The sequence below is a fragment of the Brachyistius frenatus genome, unplaced genomic scaffold (genome assembly GCF_029030835.1).
Source record: "Brachyistius frenatus isolate BFR_SWC_R1_liver_20210118 unplaced genomic scaffold, ASM2903083v1 Contig_33, whole genome shotgun sequence".
NCBI classification, from domain to species: domain Eukaryota; kingdom Metazoa; phylum Chordata; class Actinopteri; family Embiotocidae; genus Brachyistius; species Brachyistius frenatus.
Window position 1 is genome coordinate 1,148,211 of NW_027210632.1, and position 16,790 is coordinate 1,165,000.

At 41.9% G+C, this 16,790-nt stretch overlaps 1 protein-coding gene across 2 annotated transcripts in view; it reads right to left on the reverse strand.

Moving 5' to 3' along the window:
- Positions 1-16,790, reverse strand: part of tbc1d22a (TBC1 domain family, member 22a) — a 119,628-nt gene that overhangs the window by 39,070 nt on the left and 63,768 nt on the right. For both annotated transcript variants that reach the window (XM_069700274.1, XM_069700275.1), the window contains exons 10-11: positions 15,441-15,547; positions 3,194-3,269 (exon numbers count right to left, since the gene is read on the reverse strand). In XM_069700274.1, the coding sequence (XP_069556375.1) occupies positions 3,194-3,269; positions 15,441-15,547 (183 nt within the window). The remainder of the gene's footprint in view (positions 1-3,193; positions 3,270-15,440; positions 15,548-16,790) is intronic.

Here is a 16,790-nt window from a genome sequence, read left to right on the forward strand (position 1 = left end):
TTTCGGTTCCAGGACATAAACTGGTGACGTTATGGCTATCAAACCGTATCCTTAAAAACTGAAAATTTATGGCTTTAGACAACAACAACAAAAAAATCACGCCATTTTAACTTTGGTAGACCTCACAGCTGCTTCTGAACTGTCCAGTAGAGTGACGCCTACTGTATCAAAGAAATACAATTGCTGTCAACTTTCTCTTATTACTCACTATCACTTTCATCAGTGGATGAAGTTCTTCTTACAGGGTTGGGTAAAATAAGGAAGAACACTGTAGAGGAACAATCCAGAACCTTTTGCTGACTAAGCTAAAAGGCATAGCTGGTAAAGAATGGTGAGGAAAGGGTCATACAAACGTTGTAATAATCTGTATTCTTTATTTCCTGTGAGTTCACAGCACATGTATGTTTTCACTGAATCTGGCAGTAAGGCCGAGTACCCACCTTCAATATTTGTATGGCACTGACCAAATTAATTCTGTCATCGCTACCATCGAAAAGCGCCCCGTCCTTCGGTACCCCATTTCCATCCCTACACTACATCCACACCAACACGGTTCCATTTTAAAACACAGAACTTTTGCTCTATTAACACGAGTAAATCTCACTGTGTCATCGAGCAACAGCCGTATGAAGCCTCACCGGGGCAGCAAACCTATGAAGGTTAAATAATATGGTTTCAATTTAAGTGACTTAAATCTTTTCATTAGAACTCATCTTTGGACATAAAACGTTGTGAGACAGAGTGATGACCTACTCTACGTCCAATCCCAGCTGACCTAACACATAAATGCAATCAAATACTGAACTGAGCTCAATAACATCCTCCTTCCCACCATCCGTGTCTCCTTCCGTTGTCTTAAATACTCCATCAACTACTAATGTCCCAGTATCAGATATCTAACTGATACGAGGCTGAAACATTTAGCAGATTTTTTTGTTGTTGTTGTTGTTTTTTTTCCCCTTTTAGCGAAGATTACTGTCTCAAGATTGAATGCAATTTATGATGGAAATGTCAAGAATCGGTGCTCTCAAAATAATCTTACAAGAAACACTTACACATAAAGAAAACCAAAGCAAACAAACAGCAAAATAAAAATCCTCAAGAAAATGTAAAAATGTATTTCTATGAGGAGTGAGAAACCCGTGTTGGTACAATTCTGCCAAATCATCCGCCTGCTATGAAAACAGAGGACCCCCCACCTTTTATCAAAATACAACAGCACTCAGGACAACCCTGCATCCGATAAGCGCTGATGCGTAATTCTGGAGGAGACGAGACGCCATTGTTCCCAAAACAGATGCTATGTCGACAGCAGGGCGAAAAACAATCCCGTAACATAAGATAAAAGCTATCTGTGATGTCATTAGAACTGCTAATGTCAAGCTAGCGAGGTATAAAATGTCTCTGCCCCAGCTATGATGACGGCGCACTTATGGAATAAGATACAGTAAAAAAAAATGTCGAGTCACTTTTGTATGTCTTTGCTGGCGTGCGGTGGCACGTTTCTATAAACAGATTAAAAAAATTTAAAAAAAAACACACTTCATACAATCTTCTCACAAACACATGTACGAACACAAACGCACACTTATTTTTATTTATTTATTTTTTACAAACAACAACATGCATCAACGCTCTCACGTGCATGTCCTTTCTTTGGGAAACGTTCTTGTGTCTCACAATTGCACATGCAAACAGACATGCCAGCACGTACTCACTAACTTCCCCACACACACACACACACACACACACACACACACACACACACACACACACACACACACACACACACACACACACACACACTCCCCTACCCATTTGAATGCAGCGGCTGAGTCCTCCCCTCCCCCTGGCTGACAGAGCGGGTGACAGGATAGTTGGACAGCACCAAGGTTAGCCGAGAACATGACCATTGTACAAAAGCCTGCTTTGATAAGACGGTTGTTTTGCACAATGCATCGTGGGCCGCTGGAAACGCCAGACACGTTTTAAATTCGGATGGGAAATTATTCAAACCGGATGACACATATACTGTTTTGAGAAGAAGAAGAAAAAAAAAAAAAAAGGAAACTAAAAACAAAGAAAAAACTGGGGAGCCCTCGGAGGGAAAAGTAGCTCCACTAATTAACACTGAGTTGTTTGTGTTTGTGTGTGTGTGTGTGTGTGTGTGTGTGTGTGTGTGTGTGTGTGTGTGTGTGTGTGTGTGTGTGTGTGTGTGTGTGTGTGTGTGTGTGTGTGTGTGTGTGTGTGTGTGTGTGTGTGTGTGTGTGTGTGAAATGTCATTGAGCTGCGTACGAGTACACTCGGGGTGCATACATTAACTTCCGGGCCTCAGCACGCCACTGTTTTGCGCTGATGGCACGCACACGTTTCCACACCGCCGAGCGGCGGGAAAATTACTGAGTCGTGATTGTGGAGTCGTTCCGTTGCAAGCTGACAAAAACGCTGGGAAATAATGGCGTGAAAACAACAAGAGTTTAAGTGTGAAGTCGAAGTTAAGGCAAGTTTCGGGTTACTTTTTATTTCTTTATGCATTTTTTTCTTTTTGTAGTTATTCTTAGTTCGCAGAGTGTCCGTTAAGTTCAAACCCTCCTCCTTTATATATTCAGGGCATAAACATGAGCTTACTCAAGACACTTAGATCAAATGAACTGAATGACTACGTTGGTAGAGAGGAATGTGGAAGATTATTGTCTCGGGACAAAGAGGTCATACTGACTCCGAACTTAAAATGGTCATACATGCATCAGAATTCCCTCGTCGAACTCTCAAGTTTTCATAGATTTATTGTTTAGGCAATGAAACAACAAAAACACAAGAGACACGGGGGAAACATTTGATCAAATAGATTTTCTCAAAATTTTCACAAACTAATTTACAAACTAAAGCTGATTTCGTATCATGATTTTAAGAGTAATTTTGCGTTTGGCAAAAATGGGTTAATGTGTGAGAGGTAAGAGTGAAGAAATGGAAAAAAGATGAAACGGCAGGACAGAACAGAAAAAAAAAAGAAAAAGAAAAGCAATGACAGGAAAGAGAAGAAGTGAGTGGAAATCAAGTCCAAATGGCGGAGCTGTGAACAGACAGTACTTTATTGATGGGTGGATGGATGGATGGATGGATGGATGGATGGATGGATGGATGGATGGATGGATGGATGGATGGATGGATGGAGGCAAGGCAGATGACTCACCATCAATCCTGCTGACCAGCTCCTCCAGGGCCTTGACTTTCTTCTGGATGCCTGGCTGAGCAAACGTATAGTTGTCCTGAGGAGAAGAAAAAAATCAGACGGAGTCAGAACGAACTGAGGCTTCGTCTCCAACCCGCTTCAAAATAGTTGGTCTGGAATGTTGTTGTTGTTTTTTTTTAAGTGTGTTTGTGTTTTAAGCCTTTTGCTGACTCCCAATGTGAATACAGGGAAAAACCAAATAGGCCTCAAACACCATCATAAGCAATATGAAGGTCAGGCTAGTGAGCACATAACACTCCTGGAAACGTTGTGGCCACATAACAACAAAATGCAGAGAAAAGCAATAAAAAACAAAGCTAAGGAGATCAAAAAGATATTATATTACAGGACTATTTGTCATATTTTTCTGTAATTTGTTCGACAAGCTGTGAAATTGATCCCTTGTCTTGAAAACAAACAGCGTTTGTTTCACATCGATGTTGTGCAGCCACTTGGCCCGAGAGTCAGCGGATCACAGAGCATCTCGAAGGGTCTGAAATTTCACATTTTCGCTTCGAGGACAGATTTTCACGACGAGCGCAGGAGCCTCTCTGCAGACTTCTGGTGTTTGCCAGGGCCCATTTCACACCTCGCGCAAAGCCCGAGTCCTCTTTTAAAAGCAGTAAATAAAGAAATGGGCCACCTAACTAACACCGGCATGACGAAACATGGGGTGGCTCTGGCCTCGAGCACAAAGTAAATAGCCGAGTGTGAATGTGTCTCTGTGAAAGTAACAGGCGAGCCTCGCATGGGTCCCCGGGCTCAAATTTGAAATGAAGTGGTGGATTAATAAAAACGTTCCTTTGTGCGGATGGAGGTCTTTATTTCTCCATGATCCCTTTCAAATAGTTACCGTCCCTCGTCAAACCTGGATAAAGGCAGATTTAAAATCAAATGGTCTGTGTTTTTATGAAGCCGGAAGTACAGCTAAATATTGAGATGGACTACAGGCCTGTGGTCACCTGAAGGGTCATTTAACTATTAAGTTGCTGCCGTGTGTGCTTAAATTTGAAAGGTATTAGTTTGCTGTTTTTAGTAACACTAGTTGTTTGGAGACGGGCCAGAGTAGTGCAACAAAATTTAAAAATAGCATCTATGACCAAGGCGGTGGCGCTCGTGGCTTTACACAAATAACCTGAAGGTATTTTTTCTTGTTCCCGATCCTTTTAGTTTATAAAATTATAGAACCAGTTCGTAGGATTTCGTATAATCATCTAAGGAATCGTTGTGTTTCCGTTAGCTGTAAATGGGCCCTTCATATCTACATTGGGGGCAGGTCTTCTTCCACGGAGCTCACCATGTTGCACTGCCGTGTTTCTACAGCGGCCCAGAAGGGACAAACTAAACACGGCTCTACAGAAGGCTTTTTTTGTGTTGTTGTTGTTTTTTGTTTTTTTTTGTGTGCAAGTTTTGTCGCCTCCATGCATTTTCTTCCACACTTGGACGGGGACTGGGAGTAGTCAGTCGTTTGCGGTTCGCAACCTCATCTCTAAAAAATGTCAAATTTCAAGCAGTATAATTAAACAATTTGATGCGTCTGATATGTTTGGACTTTTTTTTTAAAAGATGATGATGATAATAACCGAACCTGAATATACTCAGTGTGAGTGGGCAGCGTCAGTTGGTTGGACTTGCAGAATACAATCCCTGTGAGAACAGCACATAAGCATTTTGTGTGTGCGAGTACCCCCAAACACGCGCACACACACACACACACACGCACACACACACACACACACACACACACACACACACACACACACACACACACACACACACACACACACACACACACACACACACACACACACACACACACACACACACACACAACGGGGATTACGTTTCCTTGAGGGGTCATTCCAGTGTGGTTGGAAACAGCTGATGTGGCAAACTATCCCACAGATGGGGAGAGGGAGAGCGATGGAGAGAGAGAATCAGAAGGAAAACGAGAGGGGCAAGAGAAGTCATTTAGCAATAAACAGCTCCAGTTGTCCTTCAGGCGCAGCAGGACCGAGGAGCTTGTGTCCTCCCCGAGTCCATCGGCGGCTGGCGGGGCAGAGACTCCCTTCCCCCAAACTGTTTTCACATCCCGATCTCTCGAGCATCTTCCAATCCATACGTTCCTCTACTGTCCGCAAATGCTGCTCCTCCTCTTCTCGCCATTCGTTCGTGTTTATTGCCTTCTGTGTAATCCGTTTTCTTACCCATTTTAACTTTTGCCGGTGATGTTATCATTTGTGTGGACGCAGATGGTACGATCAAAACAAGACTGCTCCTGCTGCACGTAAACCGATCACAGCACATCGACGCGCGTGACGCAGGGGAAGGAAAAACCTTCGCCAGTAACTATTCAAAATCGCGTCGCCTGTTCGACGTCAGCGCGTGTCGCGCGCGTTTTTGTGCATAGTGGAATGTGTGCATTTGCGATTTCTAACATGAATTTGAATGACTGTGTATCAAATTTGGAGTCAAATTGAGACAAGAGAGGGAAGGGAGATGTCTGATCATATTTCCGAGGCCGTGAGCTTTCGCGTTGTGCCGTTAGAGACCCTTAGACGCTTCAGGACATCACAATAGATCTCGGTGTTGACAGTCGTATCCTCGGGGACAGATTCAGGGTGAACAATCCCAGGAACGCCCAGCAAACCCACCCGGTTGTGCTCCTGCTCTTCGGTCTTGAACGGTGAAGCTCCGACCCTCCTGAAACGCGAATGTTTTCTTTTTCCATAGCATCTGCCTGGTTTCGTGCTAAATATTTTTCCTCTCACTTCTTTTCTTGTCTCACAATTCACCCACTCTTCCTCCTGTCATCCTTTCTACTATTCCTCCCTAAGTAATTTCAAATTTCCTCTGCCTTACCTTTCCTTTCACTTTCTAAATTACCTTTAAACTTACTTCAGCTTTTGTGAGTTTACATTTGTTCATTGTCTCCATTTTCTGTCCGGAGCCTCTGCACCGCTCTCTTTTTCTACCACCCCAATGTTAATGTGGTTAGGTGCTAAGCTAGTGTGAGCGCCAGTACAAGTAATTACATTTGCATTATTGAAGCTGTTGGCCTTAATCAACTGCCCCCCCACCCCCCTCTTCCCGTCTCTCAAAATGACCTTTTTAGTTGTATATTCATGTCAATGGCTCAAATTCATATTCTTGGTCCTCCTCCTTTAGTCAATTCTTTCCTTTTTTTGTTGTTTTGTTTTACATATTTCTTATTTACACATTAATTCTCTCTTTATTGTGTATTTGTCTCTTGTACCTTTGTCTCACCTTCTGACTTCATATCTGTCTTCATATTTTTCCCTCATCCCCACCACTTTACCAATCTGTGTGTTTATTCACAATCTGCATAATGCATCTTATAAAATGATTGGTTCTAAGGAACACAAATTATTTTGCTGTTAAGGATATGACTCATCATTTTTAGTTCATTGGTGATCCCGCATACTCTGATTTTTGGTTTTGTTTGCGATTACATTTCATTTGACATCTCTCAAGGGAAACATTTGCCGCCAGACAGAAACGTATAGATTTTATCTTCTGGCAAAATCAACAACGGCATGCCTCTTTTGAACAAAATGAGCGGTGTAGGTTCAGCAGATAGTTTGTATGCACAGCCACAGCCACTGAGGCTGCACACACAAATCTCCAGAAAGAAAGACAGAAAGAACATAATGCAGTATTATAATTTGTTTTGTAATAATTATAAAAATCCCACTGAAGCGTAAGGTTAAAGTGGACTGATGTCAGTGTGGATAATAAACTTGAAAATATCCTGCCTTTTATACCCACATCGGAGGGATCATTACTTAAAATGTGTGTTTATAAATCCCAGTATTTGTATATAAAGAATATTGACTGATATATCATTATTGCAATATTGGCTCCACTTCTTAACATTATCCAATTCTACTAATGATATATTTATACTTCTACAGATATTAAAGGGAAAGTGGATTTTTGCTTCTTTCTCCCCTTGTTATGGAATCAACCACTACAAATTAGTAATGCATTTTAAGGTTAAGGCGGTTTTCATAACTCTTTGAACGCTTAACGCTTTATCTCATCCCTCACTTTATCTCTCGTTTCTCCCTCTGTCTTTTTCTCTCCATTTTCATCTTGAACTACTCCTCTAGTTTCATCGTTTACTCCTTATTCCCTCTTTAATTTTTTTCTCTTTCCATACTCCTTTATTTTCCTCTCATCACCTTTAAATCTCACGCTTCTCCGCTCTGCTTTCTTGATCTTAATCCATCTACTTTTCTCACTTCTTTTTATAACCGTCTTTAACTCTTCTCCTCTCCCACCTATTTCATCTCTTTGTTGGTGTTAATGAGGCTAGACTTGTTTTGAACATTGCATTATGTCTCCTCTGCTTTGTTTGTTTAGGTTGTTTTTTTTCCCCATACTGCTCTGCATTTTATTTTGTGAGTGATTGCTGTTTATCTATAATTGACATATTTGTGATGGCGTTAAAATACATTTTACTCAATTCTCATTTTTTCTTCTTTTTTTCCATTATTCACAACTCATTTTTACCTTTGCGTCTTCGTCTGCTTCCCTTCCTTTTTACTCAACTTGTCGCCTCACCACCTCCTCCTCATTCCAATCATTTTCCCTTGTTCCCTCCTTTTTTCATTCATATATTTTTGTCCCATTTTCTATTTTCTCCCTTTTTCTCCCCATCCTTCTTAGATTCACTTCCTCTCTTTGTCACATCCAATGTGTCTGATCTTTGATCAGCTGAGGCAACAGGAGGAAATCAACTTTCGCTCCTTTTATTATTCATGCATTCCCCTCTTCTGCTGCCATCTGTCCATCCACCACGTCTGACCAAGCAAGTAAGTGGAACTGCCCCGGTTCACCCACATGAGCGAGAGAACACACATCACAACTGAAGTTTGTGTTTCTCTTTCTCAGCCAGGTGTCAACAGCATCCCGTTCTCTCCTCCTTTGTTCCCTCTCTCTCTCTCCTCTCTCAGTTAGCTGAATCAATAGCTCCTCTTTACCTCTCGGCCCATTCTATTAGAGCCAACAATGGCTCCATGCTGGACTAAGATTGCCTCCTTTTGTGGCATCGGATGTCTATCAGCAAGTTGGACAGATGCAATACAACAATGCCGCAAGGGTATGAGTGTGTGAGAGAGAAAGACACATGGGGACAGCGGAGAGAGGGAAAGACAGAGATGACAGGTCAAGATAAAGGCTACATAATAACAGACAGAGTGTTACAGACAGGACTGAAGGACAGGGCAATGATGTGTCACACTCTGGTATGGGTAAGAGGGAAAGATTGAGAGAAGCAGAAAGTGTTTATGAGAGATGACAGGTAGCAGTAAGAGGTGGTGCAGACAATTACAGTTGCTCAGACCTTCAGGAGCATTGGTCAGTTTTCATACCGCAGCTTTGAGTTTGTATGAGCATACGTGGCCTTGATTGTGAGAGCAGTAAGCTTAAATGTGTTTTGGCAGCAAGAGAAGGTTGGTAATCCAGACATTTGAGGCCCAGCAGAGAAATTCATTCAGCTGGTGCTACTGGACTAAAGGTAGGGCGTCACATTAAATGCTATATTGCTAATGTTTATCATTTTAAGTATTTGAGTTTAGCATGTCAGCATTTGCCAAGGTATAACTGAAACTGATGGGAATGCTGTTAATTTATCAGATATTTGGTTCTAAATCAACGTTTTTGACAAATCCAATTACGGTGGTGGGGGAAAAGTGAGGGGAATTACCAAAGACAATTCATCCTGACGGGGGTTAGAATGTCTGTACTCGACTTAATGGTAATCTTGTCTAAGTTAAGTAGTTGCTGAGACATTTCGCTAAAAATCACGTCAATCAAAGCCAAATCAATTTGAACCAAGAACCAACCATGTTAACACCTTGTCAGCACTATAAAGGAAAATCCAGGAATTAAATAAGAGTCATCATGGATATCTGTACCAAATTCCATGGCAATCCACTGAATAGATGTCAAGATATTTCAGACTGCCAAATGACGTCTAAGAACTACCGACCAAAAGCTGCCACTGAACGAAACAAAAAAAAAACCCGCACATTGTTTTGACAGCTGTCAATTTTAGACTTCTTGTACAACTGCTTGTGTTTAGACAGCATTCCACATTTGGATACGTATAATAAGCAGATAATAAATCATTCTGAATATACTTTTTAAAGTTGGATATCAAAAATGTTTCACTATTGGATTAGAACAAAGTATAGTAGACGGCGCATATATAAACCTTTGCGTGGGTCTACAATATATATATATTCATTTTCACATTGAAGGTTAAATGCTTTCATTCTTAACAAGAGGAGATAAGATGACAGAGGTATTTTACATCTTTCTTCCATGTCTTTCCGTTAGAAACCCAACAATCCTTTATTTTTCTAGCTGGAGAAACTATGGTTTCTCTAATTACCTGAAACAGTTACATTGACAGTGTTACTCGTATAAGAAATCAGTTCACTGCATAATGCAACGTAACCTGGGAACATCTTTTACATGACTCGAATTAGTACTTTTCTTTAAGTCAACTGTTAAATAAAAATAGCAGGTGAAAAACGTATATAACATATCACATGAAAGTACACGTGAAGTACAAGAAGTGGATCCAGTTAAAAGCACAAAGATAAGCCAACATAATGGAGATTCGCAGTTGAAGTGAATGACGTTGACTATCTCGAAACAAAAGCGGAGTTCAACTTCAGAGATATATTGGACAGCAAGTGAACAGTTAGTTCTTGAGTACCAGTAAAGAAAAAATAGAGGGAGGTGTGGGGGGTTAAGTCTAAGTTGTTCTTCAACAGTGGCTACAAATACAGGCTCCCCAATAAGACTTAGAAGACAAACAAATACAAACACACTGTACACAAACATACTGTAGAGCGTCACACACACAGACACAGCAGCTGGCGAATCACTCCTTCTGTCTATACACGTGCACGTGCGCGCGCGCGCGTGTGTGTGTGTGTGTGTGTGTGTGTGTGTGTGTGTGTGTGTGTGTGTGTGTGTGTGTGTGTGTGTGTGTGTGTGTGTGTGTGTGCGTGCTGGATTGAGTGACAGCCGAAGGTGACGGTCGGGGACCCTCGGGAAAACCAGAACAGGACATGGCGTCTGCTTTGGTCTGGCTACCGTCTGCTAGACGTTGCTCCTCGGACCCTTGCCACTACTCTGGGGAGACCTCATCTCTAGCAGGAACCGTGGAAACAGATGGTTACCTTGACAATGAGCGGACGCATTCCGATTGGCTCGTTCTAAAGAGACGTACAGCATCAGACATACAGCAGCGATAGAAGGAGCTGTTGGCCATTTCATCTTTGTGTATTTTACATTCATTTAATGCTGTTTATTTAATTTTTTTTGGTGGCTTAGCTGCAGATGGGTTCACATGACATAGGTTTGTGAATAAACTTGTGCCAAATAGCCTTTTTTCTTTACTTTAAGAGTACCTGACGTATACTTCCTAATTCAGTACATAAAGTCGTACTGAAAAAGCTACTGAATATTACTCCGGCTGTCACCTGCTCAAACTTTCAAAGCAAAAAGGTGAGAGAAGCTTTATGTTCACGAGTCAGTAAGTAAGATTGACTCTGAAAAGTAACAAATCAATGTCTGATGAATAAAATCAGCTCTTCCGAACAAGTGAGCATCATGCTACAGAGAAGGAAGTCAAACCATGGCACACTAACCCAAAAAGAGACATTTTCCATTTGTCAAGACTACTGTTGAAATATGATAGGTTCAGATCCCACGGCGAAATCAAATTTCTCAAAGTTAGGTACTACGCTGGAAAAAATACATTTAAAGATCCCCTGCTGTAAAAGGCATATCTGCAGAATTAGCATAAAAGGCAGGTTTTCATCTGCTGGCTTTAAAACTGAGAGCCCTCGGGGGTGTGCTGGAGGAATAATGGACTTTTTTAAACTTTTTGACTTCATTTCCCTCTCCGGGCCTGGCAGGTAAAGACACAAGCTCACTGGCTATGCGTGGAAGGCATGTCGCCGCCTCACACAATGGGTGCTGCTGTCTGTACTGTAAAATGTGACAAAGATTAAATTACTAAGGCTTTGACTGACTGCTTTTTATTGTAGACATTAATAATATATTATGGTCTGGGATTAACAAGACATATTTAAATCAACAACACAATATTGAGCGGAGATGACAGTTTCATTTAAAATTCAGTCGAACGGCAGAGTTGGAACCATTTTAACAAGATAAATTAGTAAAGTTAGCCAGAGGCGCTGTCCAATTTAGCGCAGTACAAGACTAATTGGCTGCTGGAAAGACTGGGGCAACATGGGGGTCAACTTAACAGAGTTGTGTCTCAAATTGGTTAAACGTACTGATCTGTAGAAACTCCATTTACTTTTTTTGTGTCTTTTCTTTCATCAATTCTTGGACAATTACGTATTATGAACACATTTATCTATTAATGTAGAAGCACGGTTAACAGCACTCTAATGGATAACATGACTGCATAATCATGAATAATAAATAATAATAAACACATTGGAACTTAAATAATGTACGCTCTTATAGTCCAGTGGCCCAGATTCAGTCATGTTGTTTTGATCGCGTCAGAACTACATACGGCACATTTAGGTTTTCTGTTTGATGTGTAAATAGCATGTGTGCTGTTATCTTGTTGATGCCGTTTCAAACACACATACACACAAATGCCCGTCCATTTACCTGCGCCTACAAAGGTCATTCCAGGACAAAACAATGCCCCTCTTCATTAATTTACCCATTAAACTGTCACTCAATGTCCCTAAAACCAGTGTGCGTGGGTGTGTTGAGAGCTAGATGAAAATGCAAAAGTGAAAAATATTGCTCTCCTCGTCCTCAGCCATTAAAAATCGGAGAACCTTTTCAGCGGTCTAGAACGGTGTAGACTAACAAGAAAAGTTTTTTTTTTTTTTCACCAAATAAATCATCCGGTTATTCTGATTTTGTCAACACAGACATTAGTATTGCCTCGATCTCTCTAATCTTTCATCCCAGGTTGCTCTTTAGAGGAGGGGGCTGCAGTGCTGCCAATTAAAGCAGCAGCTCATTAGAGAACCCGCTTAACTGAATTGACAGCCAAAATGTTCACATTTTGGTGAAAGAGAAGCATGGTGGTGAAGCACTCAAATGGGAGCTATGGGCCAATTTAGTGTATTACAAAAAACAAAACAAAACAAAAAAAATGCTCAAGTTTTTCAGCTGTATACCAGGTAATTATATAAAACTACGAGAAAAGCACACCAACTGTGCTTCATGGATGGATGAGATAAAGTAAACGTCCCTTCAAACAATTCCCCAACCATTTTGTGGTTTCCAAACATCGCATTTAAAAGTTTGCTCATGCATTGTTGTGCAATTAAATCCTTTAAATATTTCACACCAATTGGTAAAAAAAAAGGAGGACACCATCGTGGCACTAACTGCACAGGAAACTGTGCACATATACACATATATACGTGTGTGTATATATATATATATATATATATATATATATATATATATATATATATATATATATATATATATATATATATATATATATATAAGGTGCTTAAAAGGCAGTGCCCAAATGTAATTGCACAGACAGACTCTGCTTCTCGCTAACCCAGACCTCTACCTTCATGCCCTCAGTTAAGTGTAATAGTGTGTAGTGGATGTGAGAGGGTTTGAGATGAGGTCAGAGCAAGGATCAACAACTAATTATGGTGCTGAGGCACTCAGCCTCAGTCAGATTGTTTAGAAAGCATTAAGAGGGAGGGGGGAGGGGAGGGGGGCATGGACTTCCCCTGGTGCATTGCACATAATTAGTTTGGAGCCAAGGTCACAAACAAACACAAGCACGGGGACAAACAACAGCCGCACGCACAACAAAGCAGACACGAAGACACACACTCTATTCTTCTCTCTGACTTCCCCTCATCACTTCGCTCTGTTTCGCTCTCTCGGGGGCAACAAGGCACAGCGTCTATTCATTTCCCGACTGAAGAGCCGACCAACTGATAGTTATTTATGGATGCTCACATTTTACATCAGCTCCTTTTTTTTTATTAATTACCTTTAGTGTGGGGACATGAAAAATTAAGTATATTTTTAGTTCACTAATCTATCAATTAAACACCACAAATGAACAGAAACCCCGTGTTAAGGTGAAAGTCATAGACTAAAAGGACGTAGTCTCCGGGTGTGAAAAGTGAAGCCAATTTGGAAGTTACTTAAAGGGCAATAATACACAGGCTCGAAAAAAAAAAAAAAAAAAACACGGGCGTGTCTGGTTTGATTGACATGACTGAGCTGCTGTCAGGTTTTCCATATACTTATATAGTGGCCGAACAAAGTATCTCTGAGTTCCGAGTCAGATCCATTCCTCACTCCCCCAACTTGTCCAAATATGGTCACCTCGGGCTCCAAAAAAAACAAGCTGACAACGGCCGAGATGCCAGACTCGAAGCTTCCAATCGGCAGTTGACAAACCAACCGCTGGCGTCACAGTGCCTTGCCACTTCGTCGAGACATTGCTCTCTTTTCTCACTAAAACTACACTACCAAGGGTGTTTCTTTTACCCTGAAAACACTAATTTCCATATGACAATAACAATCTTGCCCAATCGATACATTTAAAGACTAACTGCTGCAGCCATTCTCTTAAGTGTTACTTTAGATTTGGGTCATTGAACCGACGGGGGAGACTTGGCAGAGGATTTTTTTTTTCAACGGTGCCAAGAAGCAATGATCACACTAAGTGTGCTAAAACATGGTCATGGACACAAACAGTAATATCCGGGCCGTTAAAGTGACTTTTGGTGTTGCAAGCATCTCAAAAGGAACTCTAATATGGCAAAAAAAAATGTTGAGAGATAATGAAGTACTGAAGGGACTTTACCAATTTTTTTTAAACTTCTCTGTTGCTTAATAATTTACTCCTAACACACCAAGAGATATGGTAATTATATACTTTGGGATGGAGGCAGAATTGAGGATGCTAAATACAAGTGGTGCTGTTGAGGGCAAATCTACCACCAGTCCAAGCAGGCAGGCGCATTTAGAATTGACAGATGGCTCAAGCATGACCGCTGAGAGCGAGGTCGATTAAGAGAGCTGGTGGGCAACAAAAAAAGAAAAGAAAGAAAAGTAGGAGGTTTGGGAAGAAATGATGAAACAAAGTGAAGTGTGGTGCTGCGATCTGTACGCAATTATCTGTTCTCCAGACACTCTGGCCTGCTTTAGAATATGCAAGGCAATCACATTTCTAAAACCCACGCAGAAAAGCTGCTGCATACATAATGCTTACACAGGAGGGTAAGCTGCCTTTGTAACGGACGGGACTGTCAGACCACCCGAACCCTGCAACAAGCAACACCGCGCATACAACTGTAGTGTGACATGTACAAACGCACACCGACCGAGGAGAGATTTTAGGCCGGAAAACGAGTTATAGCATTTAAAAAAAAAAAAGAAAGAAAAAAAAAAGGGCCTGTGTAGTGGAAAGGTGTGATTACTTTGGAAATTGCTGCTCCGTAAACAGTGAAAACAGAGAGAAGAGGCTGCTCAGTGGGAGTTATGGTCTGTCCAAACTGCATGTCGGGTGGCCAGATAGCGTCACCCCCCCCCCCCCCCATGTGGATGATAGCTGGTTATGTTAGCCGCCTTGAGTCACAACAGTCCTGTAAACTGAGCAGTGAATAGTTGCAGCCCCAACATGTGGCACTGTGGTGACTCAGGATGCTGAAAAGAAAAAAAAGACTCTGCACACTGCTTGTGTTTTTTTTTTGTTGTTGTTTTTTTTGGAGAGATATTATGTTTTTGGCTACGAAATATGAAGCCGAGGATTTTGAGTGAACAGTGTGAGGATTCTGCTTTATTCAGTGTGTCCCTGGCAGGTAGCTAACACAAGCTGGCCAGCTGTGTGTGCATGTCAGGCTGATGTTTCGTCAACACAAACAGTGCAGATGAATCAGTGAGCAGACTCTCAGTTCCTCCTCTATGTCTGCTCCAAGGGAAGATTAAAGAATGAAGCATGTGGTGCTGGCCGTCCATGTTGTAGCTGAGTAACAGTTTTATAATCGGGAAATGTGACTTGATCCAATTCTGGACTAAAGGTTCGTTTTTAGACAACCTCCATCTTCTAAACACACGCACACACACGCACGCACACATGCACACACACACGCACGCACACACGCACACACACTCTTACCTGGATGCCGTCCAGCAGTTTGCTCATGCACCAGAAGCTGTCAGCCTCGATGTTCCTCAGAGCCTCTTCCTGAAGACTGGACACATCAAAGTTTTCCACTTCCTCCTCTGGGGGGGAAAAAATGAGAACAACGACAGGGTGTAAAGAATTTGCCGTGCGGGAGAGAAAAAAGAGACAGCGTGACGGTTGAAAGCAAACGGCGGGGGGGGGGGGTTTAAACAAAGGCGGTGGGGGGATAGAGACAGAATGGAGAGGAGAGACAAGGAGAGCAATTCAAAGCTTCCAGCACAGCAAGGGCTCTGTCATAAGCCCACCGTTCAGACAGGGAGGGGGGGGGAGTCAGAGGTGCATGGGGAGGACAAAGGTACAGTGGTGGGTTATGAAAGAGATGTATGGAAAGGGAGGGAAGTGCTGACAGGCTGGAGCTGAAGAAAAATGAAGCGACGAAGCAACGAAGAGGCAGCTGAGCATGTGGGAAGACGAGCAGAGCAGCCGGATGATTATCATCTTTTAAGAACAGCAGTTCAACCTTTTCCACGGCTTCTTTGAACGTGAAGAAAAATATGCACCAGTCTTTGTACACAAAGCATGTGTACTTTGTATAGTGTAGACACAGACAGTGTGTTAAACATACTGCATTTTCCTGTGAATGTAAAATTGTGCAACTTTAGTTCAGTATTACGAGTCCAAATCGTATCACTAATTAAGAGTCGCCTTTGTACTTTCTATTACAGTCCTATCTTTACTAAACGCCTCCGTGATCCCACTTTTTTCTTTTCTTTGGGTTGGTATTTCACTGCTTATGCCATTTGTAAACTGCGACACCATCAAGTGCAAAGACAGTTGTGGAGAATTAGGTGTAGGAAGTCAGATAAGCTGAAAGATAAATAAGTGGAAGCGCAATTAGGTTTGGACGTTTCCTAAAGACACACTGCCGACTGAACAAAAGAAACAATTGCCAAGCAGTGAGCACACGAGTTCCCCCCAGTCATCTCCAGTGGGTGACTTTAACGACAGGTGTCATCAGATGTCATTAACGGCAGCAGTGTGTGACGGACTGCAGGGGCTTCTGACGGGCTTCTGACAAGCCACTGACAGCCAGTGGAGAGGAGATGGGACAAGACTGATTAACAATGATCTGGAGAGAGAGAGAGGGCGAGAGGAAGAGAGCGAGCGAGCAAGAGAGAGAGAGAGGCTGAGAAAGAGCAGCTGCAAAGTCTGGGTGTGTGTGGGTGCAATTATGTGTGTGGTCATACTGTATTATCAAAAATGTTTGTATATGGGTGAGTTAGTACAAAAACACTCGTACGTGCGCACCCACCCACCCACCCACCCACCCACCCACACACA